The sequence below is a fragment of the Pteropus alecto genome, unplaced genomic scaffold (assembly GCF_000325575.1).
Source record: "Pteropus alecto unplaced genomic scaffold, ASM32557v1 scaffold80, whole genome shotgun sequence".
NCBI lineage: Eukaryota > Metazoa > Chordata > Mammalia > Chiroptera > Pteropodidae > Pteropus > Pteropus alecto.
In genome coordinates, this window is record NW_006430460.1 from 2,568,360 (window position 1) to 2,578,771 (window position 10,412).

General features: G+C 37.0%; 1 protein-coding gene across 4 annotated transcripts in view; it reads right to left on the reverse strand.

Moving 5' to 3' along the window:
• PAN3 (poly(A) specific ribonuclease subunit PAN3) overlaps positions 1 to 9,995 on the reverse strand; it is a 104,406-nt gene extending 94,411 nt beyond the window's left edge. Inside the window, exons 1-3 of one of the 4 annotated variants that reach the window (XM_025046908.1) lie at positions 9,874 to 9,995; positions 9,033 to 9,099; positions 7,353 to 7,423 (exon numbers count right to left, since the gene is read on the reverse strand). In XM_025046908.1, coding sequence (XP_024902676.1) covers positions 7,353 to 7,423; positions 9,033 to 9,099; positions 9,874 to 9,879 — 144 coding nt within the window. In that variant the 5' untranslated portion in view covers positions 9,880 to 9,995. Of the gene's footprint in view, positions 1 to 7,352; positions 7,503 to 9,032; positions 9,100 to 9,873 lie in introns of those variants that run through there. The other 3 variants (XM_025046913.1, XM_025046927.1, XM_025046922.1) reach the window with 3 other exon arrangements.
• Between the last annotated feature and the right edge of the window lie 417 nt (positions 9,996 to 10,412).

A 10,412-nucleotide genomic window follows, 5' to 3' on the forward strand; every position in this document is an offset into this window, starting at 1 on the left:
AGGAGAACAAATCTTGGGAATTAAATAAAGTTGGGAAAATTACACAGTCCCGGTTAAATTTAGCTTAAAACTCAGGCTAGCATGTTTTTGGATGAAAATTCTCATCTCATTTTTACAAAGTCATTCCTGACCTCTACAGTTCCTAGGAAAATTGGGACGAACCATCCATTACACCAAGCTCTTAATATCAGCTGTCACACTTTGTAAATCCAATGACCAAAGCAGAGTGCAAAGTCAACCAGACCATCTCAGAATGATCCACTAGTTCCCAAATCCAGGTGGTAAATGCACCACGGTTTCACTAAACTATCATTATTAGGCAAGAACTAACTCAAAATCCCCAACGCTAAAACTAGAAAATGACTATGGCCGACAACATTATATTTTACATATATAAGGCACGCTGTTTCAGTGCATGTGTTTAAATACGGTAAAATGTCAAACACCAAACCACCATACAGACCTCAAGAAAAAGGCTACAAAACAAAAATCGCTCATTAGTTCTTTATCAATAGAACTAAATTCCCTTTCGATCAATCTGGAAGATCTTTTCTTGCCTCGACAAAAGCAAGGGGTCACTGCACACAAAGTACCAACTAAAACGAAGCACAGAATGCAGATGGTTGAACTCCTAATTTGTTACAACAAAATTTAATCTATTCTTTCCAAAGCACATCTTTATCTCAACATAATCCTACAAATTCAACCCAGAGTACTCTTAATTTAGCAGGAAAATAAAATTAACTCTCTCAAAGTTAAGGCCTTTTCTACAGGAACTGTCATTTTTAAACAAGTTTCAATCTAATGTTACTTGCAGAGCAGTTTAAGAAAAGAATGGGCTGAGAGTGGAGATAAACAAATAGTAAGAATGTCATATTTAACTGACCATTAAAATGCAAAGGAAAGAACATATCCATTTGCTAAGAGAAGTTGTTACTACAGATCATAAGCAATAAAATGACAGTGGAGTCAAATTACATGAAAATAGTGAAAGTCCTTCCCATTTAAAATCGTTAACTCATCAGAAAGGGAATTACAATGTCGTTTTAACAAAAATGAGCTTAATATTTTGCTCTTTTCTCGTGTAGTTAATGAAAGACAATCAGAGTAAGATGACAATCCAAAACTGACAGCATAAATCACTTGTGAAATTCAAGACCAAAAACAAAATAAGGAAAGAGATTAAAACATCTGAGAAGAGGCTTAAACCTCTAACATACGAAGAGCTGACAATGAATTAACAAAGGATGGCCCCACAGAAATGAGCCAAGGACAGGAAATAAACACCAACGGCCGATAAGCAGAAGAGAGAAGTTCAACAGCACCAGTAATCAAATCTAAACAATAAGTGGGTTTTTACCCATAAAATGACAGAGATGAAAAGTTTTACATGTGTTTTCAAGGCTATAAAAAAACCCAGCACCTATGAATAGGAATATAAATTTGTGCGGGATTTCTGAAATTACCTGTCAATTATCAAAAGTTGAATTGTGTACGTAGAAATTTACACTGAGATAATCGCATAGTTGGAAAATGCAGCAGGCATGAGGGCAATAGGTATTTTATCTCCTCCTCCACGTATTACCTACCAGCGGCCTCTCCCCATGGCCTTATGGAAGCCTCGGTCACCTCACCCTCTCAAATTGCCCCAGAGAGATTTTTTTTCTCTAAAAAATAAATATATTATTCTAGGTAAATTACTTGATCTCTCAAAACTTCCATTTCCCAATCTATAAAATGGGGAAAAAATGATAATATCTGTCAAAGAATTCTTGGGGGTGATTAAATGATATAATAAAATATAAAACATTTAATTTATAAAAGAATTAAGTTTACTATATTTACCTGGAACAGATACAGAAAATCGTCATCAACATAAATAGAAAACCAAGTTTCTGTCTGCCGCTACATCGTGAGAAAAGCCAGGATGGATTCTGCATCGAATTTGAAGAATGTGTTTGAGAAACTAACAGCTATGCAGAGAGGAGGCAAAAAAAACCAATGTTGGCAGAGAAGTGACCTGAGCACCTCAAAGGAAAAAGACACCCGCAGAGCAGCTACAGGAGAACTGCTTCTCCCAGGGACAATTCTAACACAGCCTCAGCCAGAATGAGGAGCAGTGGAGACTTATTTATTTGATAATAGCTAACGACTGCCCAACCAGGCTGGAGAGGTTTAGCTAACACCACACCACGTACTAGGTACCTCTGTGACAGGCGATGCTTCTCATTTAGTCCTCGCAACAACTCCGCACGGTAGGTACTAAGTATCATCTCTCATTCTGCAAACGAAGAAACTGAAAGGTGCGCCTAAGCTTGAAGACATGAGATGACCGGTGAAGAAATGGGGCCTGCCTGGCATTCAGCTCCAGACCCTGAGCCCCTTAACCATTACGCAACGCTACTGGGGCAACGCTACTGGGTCGTTACTGTCCCCACCGATTGTTCTTTGAGAGAAATAAACACTCGCCAAGAGGCTCTGAGCAAGCTCCATGCCTATACGAAGCTGAACTCCAACGACTCTAGCAACTTCCACAAGGGATCTGTTTATGTCTCCAAAACTCAAACTGCCCCAACATGTAGCTCAAGTCGGGAGGGTGCGCGTTCCCACCACGTGGCACGTGGAGGCGAGCGGCGGTTTAGCAGAGAACCTAGAAGAGCAGGTCTGAGGGCGTTAGCATGGAAGTCTGAACAAAAATTTGCATAGAGACACTGCTGCGCGACACATGGTTGTAAAAGCAACTCGTGGCTGACCTGGAAATCTAAATACTAAGCAAAACAATATTTGAGAACACATGTAAAAAATTTAAAAACGATGGTTGTTTACAGGTAAAGTTTTAGACTGCAATTTCCATTTAGAGGTCAGTTATTTTTCAGTATCTTCTCCATTTTCCCCTCATCTTTTATTTTTCCTGAGATCAGTACTTGGTTCAAAGTTCTGAAACGGACCTAATCCAGAAGGATTAAGGATTTACATTCCAAACTGTCTACGCATCATCCTTTCAATTTCTCCAAATTCACTTCAGCTTTCTCCCTAAAAGAACTCTACCATAGTCTCCAGTTTGTTATGTAGTCCATATTTTGTTCCTTAGGGTAGAAATAACGTAAGTCATCTTTTGAAGACATTAGAACGGAAATGCTACAAGAAAAATTTTAAAAGCCAAATGAATCAGAAAACACACACCACTACATCCGTATTAATTTGTAATACGGATGGCAGAGAGAGGGATGAGTGCTCTTAAGACAGAGAGCGATGGGAAGCAGGTTCCAAGCTGAGAGGAAGTACTGCTAGTGAACTTCTGCCTCACGCAGAACCATCCAGAACAGGGCGTCCACCACTGAAAAATCTCACAAACAAGCCATCGGCAGATAAGCCAACCCCTTCTGACCCACTTCCTTGTCCTAACAAAAAGCTTTGAAATAAACGAAAGAAATAAACATGATAGTTCAGAAATCTGTGTCTCCTAAGTCCAAAGAATTTAACTTGTTATTAAAACCTAAAAATTCTACAAAAGTGAAAATCTGTTATCCGACTATTAGAAATAAAATGCCAATGTCCAGGTAAAGCTGTATATTGATGGAAATAGCATCCTAAAGTACAACTAGAATAAGAAATGTAAAAACAGGCGCCAAAGCCTTGCTTTTGCTTTAATGGAGGTAGGAGGGAAAACTGAATAGGATAATGACTACATGACTAAAAAAGAGCAAAAAGAGCCAAGACAGACATAAAAGCAGAAGCCGAGAATGCCAGACATAAATTTTGAAACTCTGCCCAGAATTTGTCTCCATCATCTGGGGCTGCCCTGCACAAAAACTCACAACTTAGCAAGAATACTCAGAGCAAGATGTCACAGTACTGAATCACTTCATTTATGAATATCTGTATTTTGACATCGAACTTCGTTAAAAAGTTACTTTACTCCCAAAGGATTTATCATCAAAATCTTCACTGCAGACTGGGTCACATCTGTGAATCACAGTGACTCTCAAGCCTTTTACTGTCATCACAGTCCACCGTATCTATCTTGCTATTAAGATTTCCTCATGTATTGACCTCTAAGACATGCACTGATTTTCAACAAAACTCCACCTCCAGTGTGTGTGGGGGGCAGGGGGGGGCGGGTAATTCCCCCCAGAGTATATAGCCATAATTCAATTTCTTCCAACACCACACTTGGCCAATATAATTACATAATTTTCAAGTAATGGTTATACTTCTATCTATAAAATAGGTATCCCTAATGTGAAAAATCAGTGCTTCTCAAACATCAATTATGAAAGATGACTTCTTTTAAAACTTCCTTACATATCATGGTTCTATACTCTTGCAAAATAAAAACTGCTAAAAAAATGATCCCGTATTTGGATGCTGCAGTATTATCAAACTGCTACGGAAGTTCCTAACCATTTACTTTCAGTGTTTTAACTTCTAGCTCCCTACAGACAGGTGACAAACAACTCACAGACTAGCATGGGTCCTGACGCACGCTGCGTAGCGGTGCCCCGAGGTATGTATTCTCCGTATGCAATTCTTCAGGAAGTTTTTCACAGTTTTAACAATAAATTAGCCCAGAAAAATGGCAATTAACCTCTTTGTACAGTTTTTTATATCCTACATTTTACTTCAACGAGTCTCTATAGATACACAGCCCCAGCCATAGTTTCTTAGCTTATCTATGATGGAAAGAAGAAAATGTAAAAATTTACTGAAGATCCTAACTCTCCACTTGTAATCAAGCTTAAGTATCTTTGCTTCTCCATATTCACCTTCAAAAACCCCACTCAAAACACCTTCTCTCCGTAAACTCTTCTGGACCTAGAAAATTCTCTGCTATTCAGCAATCATCAGATATTTAAATTGGTACTAATTAATATGCTGCTGCGTAAACGTTCTCTAGTAGGTTCATCATATATTGCCTCTTCAACAGAATTTGAGAAAAACGGGAAAAAAGTCCATTCTTCTTAAATTCTTCACATAGCACAAGTAAGACTACCTACAGTAAAAATACATGGCTGATCTGATACCAATAATTCACACATCCACAAGCAAAAAGCACCATAGCTGGCCTAGGGATAGGTCTAACTGAGATTTGCAGAAAATGACTTCCCTAACTAGCTCTGAAATAGAAGTATGGCCTAACTACCTTATTCTCTGATATCATTATGAAATAAAATGTCACCCAGTAATTGCGACAGCCTGCTTAGATCAACGTGGAATTATAATTAAATGTTTAAATAAATTTGAGTTAACTTCCACTAAAATTACATCATTAAACAGATATTATGAATTACAACAAAATAAAAATAGACAGTGTCCATATGCCTTCAGTTCACAATGCGTAGCATGCAATATTCTTATGCCAACAGTATTTCTAGTATAAAGAGATTTTAAACTTTTTCCACTCAACCATTAACGATTTTAAAACATATGCAACCTGTACCCTGACAGATTCCTGACAATATAGCCCACTATTGGAAAAAGAACTCTACATCCCTACATATTACTTGAAATGTAAATGGCAAGAAAATACAGTCCTACAAAGATACACGATGTGAACCCCAAATTTCTAGTTGAGACGGACACATAGGTCCTTTCGGTAGACAGACGAGTTTTAGAGAAGACACAACAGCAATCATCCAGGCCACGCTCATCATTTCACAGATATGACAACTATAGCCTAGAAAGTCAGCCTAAGGTCACAAAGCTAGAGACCCAGAACCTCAAAAATTCACTATATTAATCTGATTCCATCAGGAGGTACTCTAATATTTCTCCAAATATTGAGATCACCTTTGTAGTAACATTTCCTTTTATTTTCCTTTACTAAAATTAATTTTAAAAGAATGGGACCTATATCTTCCCTCTGCCAGTCTACAGGGATTTTTACTATTTTCTCAAAATTAATGTCAGTAGCTCTCAATCATTTATTTCGACTTTAAGATGTAGGCCACCAAACCCTCATATAGGAATACTTTTAAGTATTTATTTGCAACTCCAGTTTTACCTTCTGTTCATACATCAGAACGACTACTTATCGCAGTTAAACGATTATTAATTTAAGGACGTGAAAAAGCCATTAGAGGGATCCCTAAGGCCTCTTAAGGGCTTTCTATTTTCCCGCACACTAAACAGCTCCAGATAACTTGACTTCTAGGCTGTACCTGCTTTTCAGTATTGTACTGTTTCCTTCCATGGCTATCGTCATTTCTCACTCCTGCCAATGGATCTGCTTGTGTTCTATTCCAATTATACTATATGGATCTGGAAGCTACATATTCCGACTTAGGAGATTTATAAAGCAAGAGGACACGTGTTCTTGGTGAGAGCCTATAAGGAAGTCTATAAAATCGAACCCATATATTTTAGTCTATCCATTCTTGTTGCCTAAACGTAATTCATAATTACCTCCTTGTTCTCATCTGTGTCAAAATGGATAGAGCACTAAGTACTGACCCCACAAATGTTTCTGCCTTGAAAACATCCAGTCTTCTGGAATTTCATTTTATACTACCCTCTGAAGATACATCCTAAAAGCATCTGAATATTACTTTTCTAAAAGTAATATTCTTTGCTTTTGGGTCTTTTCTTCTATTACTTAGGGAGCTGAATTAAAGTTATAAATTTATAGTAATTTCCACCAAGATTCACACTCTCCTGAACATCTTTTGCTGCTACTGATCCTAACGAAAAAATTTAAAAAACTAAACAATATATGCACATGCACACATACACACACACACACACACGTATATTATTGTCATTAACATAATTCTCGTTAAGACTCAAAGCATCAAACTGTAACAAAGTTCCTTTCCCCTTGTCACAGACCCAGTCCCTATAACACATCTCAAAAATCTACGCGGTCTGTCACGTAAATTCCAAACAAAATCAAATTTCTAATATGAAGAGATTTTAAACTTTTTAAATAGTTGGGCCAATTATGAAAAGTTGAAGATTTAAGTTTGCCTTGTAATGAGGAGTTTAAATTAGGGGAGAAATCTTGAAATTTAAGCAAAGCGGTCAGAAAATAAAAACGTGATCAGTATACCTACAATGGGGCACATCAACGGCAACTACGACACTAAATGAGATTTTACCTTAAAAACAGAATACATTAAGATAAAGAAAATGAGCAAAAATAAGCAGAAGGATTTCATCCCTTTACATAAAATGTCTCTATTCCATGCACAGAGATCTAATAAAATTCTATATGAGAGAGAAATGGGTAAACAAAAGGCCAAAAAACATTACGGTCCATTAAAAAGCCCTCCCCGCACTTAAAGGACTATTGACCGTTCATTATCTAGGCAATGACCAACTATCACCTCTACACGTCATTTAATCTCACCTACCTTTCTTCTCTGAGAGATGTTGAGGGCACCAAAGTCATTAAACAAGGATGAAGCAGGAGAAGTCAGAGGATCTGGAAGGTAAGTTAAATAAGTTTCCATACAAGTAAGTCCGGGAACTCACAAATTTAATATTGAATGTTTAGCCTAAAACTAAAAGAAAAATGAGATTAAAAAAAAAAAAAGACTCAAGCATGTTACTAAGAATGTTTATGAGGGAAGTAAGTCTGCCTGCAGCAAATGTTTAGCGATCATGAGAAAAATAAGGGGAAGGGGGAGCAGTCAGACACACTTCAAGTGCTCGGACCTGGATTTCAACACTTCGGCAAAACCATCTACGCTACAGAACAGTCTGTATTTTTAAGTTTATCACCAGATATCTGATATTCTTCTTAAAAAAGAAAATTAAGTTTTAAAATACAAACATGAAATCCAAAGATTTTACAGGTTCAAAGTTCTATTACTCTGTGGCTAGAAGCTACAAACCAAAGTATAACTCTAAATCCTTTCTCATTTAACGAATCAGAAGAGTTTCTATAAAGGTGTGCATGATATATACTGAAATATTTTATCTTCATTTCAGAGTTTTAGTTAATCTCGTTTCTCATTAAATTATCTGTGAAATCCTAAAAAAATACAATAAACGTTCTCACTTAAAGAAATCGTCATCTCTTCATGCACTGCATACAGACCGCTGCCTGACTGCTTTGGCTTCTTCTGCCTGAACTTTCACAGTATACTCCTTCATTATAATTAACATTAATTTAACTAATAATGCAAAGACAAAGAAGCTAATAAAATAGCAAAATATAAGATATTTTTAAGCAATTTATACACTCAAGGCACTTAACACAAGTTAGTATTATTCATTCTTTATGCTACTTCTGATAGTCTTAAAGTCAGCATGTAAACACTTTAGGAATGCTAAAACTATTATAATGTTACAAGTTAGTCTCTAATAATTTTAATCAACATTAAAATGTTGCTATTTTTTTCTACAGCAAAAGAAACACAGGCTGAAATTTCCAACAGGTGATAGAGATCTGATACACAAACGAAAAAGTCTACCACAGGAAATAATCCACATACACAATCTTATTCTTGCCATTATTAATAACTGTTAATGTTTTACTAATGCAGTGTTAACACTCAATTATATATTTTTTAAAAATCATTCTTGAACATTTATTTTTAAAATAGGTTATAGAAAGATACCTGAAAATTCTGTATCAAAAGCCTTAAAAATGTCCAGAATCTTTGAAATAATAATTCCATATCTAAGAATGTTTCTAAAGGAATTCACTCAACATATGAATGCAGATTCACACATATAATCGAAGACTGGAATATAATTGTTTAAAAGAAAAAAAAACAGAAACAAAAATATTTAAGTAAATTATGAAAATAAAGAAGAGAATTTTATAGTGATTGAGAAACTCGGGATATTTAAAAGTATATTTACTAGAATTTGTTATTACTATGTATATTCTTAATTAAATATTACTAGATAGTATGTACATGTGAGGAATCTAAATCTTAATGTTTATCTCTGAGTGTGAAATAATAGATGATTTTTATTTTCTTCCTTATATCTATTCATAATTGTCAAAATTTCCAAAACGTAGAAATTGTTTTTAGAGTCAAAACTATACATATAAAAGAGAGAAAGGAACCAAGTCTTACCATGGCCTGCATATGGCTTGGCACTGTCATTTAGAAGGCTTGGGGAACTGCTACTATTAGTCATTCTCTGAAAAATGAAATACACACACATAACATCACTAAGGTGCACAGAATCAAGGATGTTCTGCCAACTGAAACTGGCCTTTGTTTCCGCCCTCCTGGCCATCTGTCATATTACTGACACTCTAACCACTGCTGCCTGGGGTACAATAATGTACGCCAGAAACTGCTAAATACTCTGCAGAGCACATCAAATGAAAATTTTACTCACTAGCCACGTATTTAAAACCAAAGTTGCAGACCTATTCTGAAATGCACTTATTACAACTTATTACCCTGGGCAAGACGCGTTATCTACTAAGTTTCCTTGTTCATAAAATATTCATTCCAACATCCATCCAAGAAGATGTAAAGTGACTAAGTCAATAAATGCTCCCCTGTATCTTCTGCCAATGCATATTGCATATTAGCTTTCATGCACCTTATAGATTCTATAAAACTAGGCCATCCTCTGTTCTCTACACATGCCCCATGCTTTCCTAACATGTGTCATAGCCTCTGTGGTCTATCCTGAGAGGCTAGACCACACCCACAAAACGCACAGAGGGGAAAACGTGTGTCTTGCTGTCTCTGTCCTCTCTCTGCATGCTCCACTGTCATTCTACCCCCGAGCTCTCCCGTGAAAGCTCACTCTGACCCCAACACTGCAAGAGGATGGCTCACCTATATCCGACCTGCCTCATCGTCCCCTAAAATCCCACATCCCAATCAACAAACTTAGGGATAAATCAAGACTCTAGATGTCCTCCATCTCTGCCACAGCAACTCGTACTGAAGATACCTGCATCAAGGGATACTTCGTTTCTACAGGACTTCCGAATCCGTTGACTCCAATAAAGCTGGTGCTGAAATAGGAATCTGTGAGGCTCGTGTCCGTTAAAGCACCACCCTCTATTCCAGGAACTGAAAGAGAAGGAAAAGGCAAGTTTTAAAAGCACGAAACACTGATGTAGTGTGTCCTTAATTATAAAGTCTCGATCTCTGTCACACTTATTTTTATTTACCTGTTCATAACAAAAGGCGGGACCAAATCAACTTGGCTCAGCTCTAAAGTTTTGTTAACGCTCAAGTTGACTGTTTTTTTCCCACGCAGACAGTGAGTTATTTTGTATCAGTCGCCTGAGAGCCACCAAGCCCAAGATGAAGAAACAATTCGCACTTGCGTTTCTGGTTTTCTCAACAAGTTTTCTTCTCTTTAAGTTTGCAAGTGGCCAGTAGAGAGAGAATATAAAGCACCGCAACTGCTCCTGGGAACCTTCGCACGGTAAAGAAGCGAGTTTCTCAGGGCTGTTTCTCACCACGCACCGTATGAGACAGACC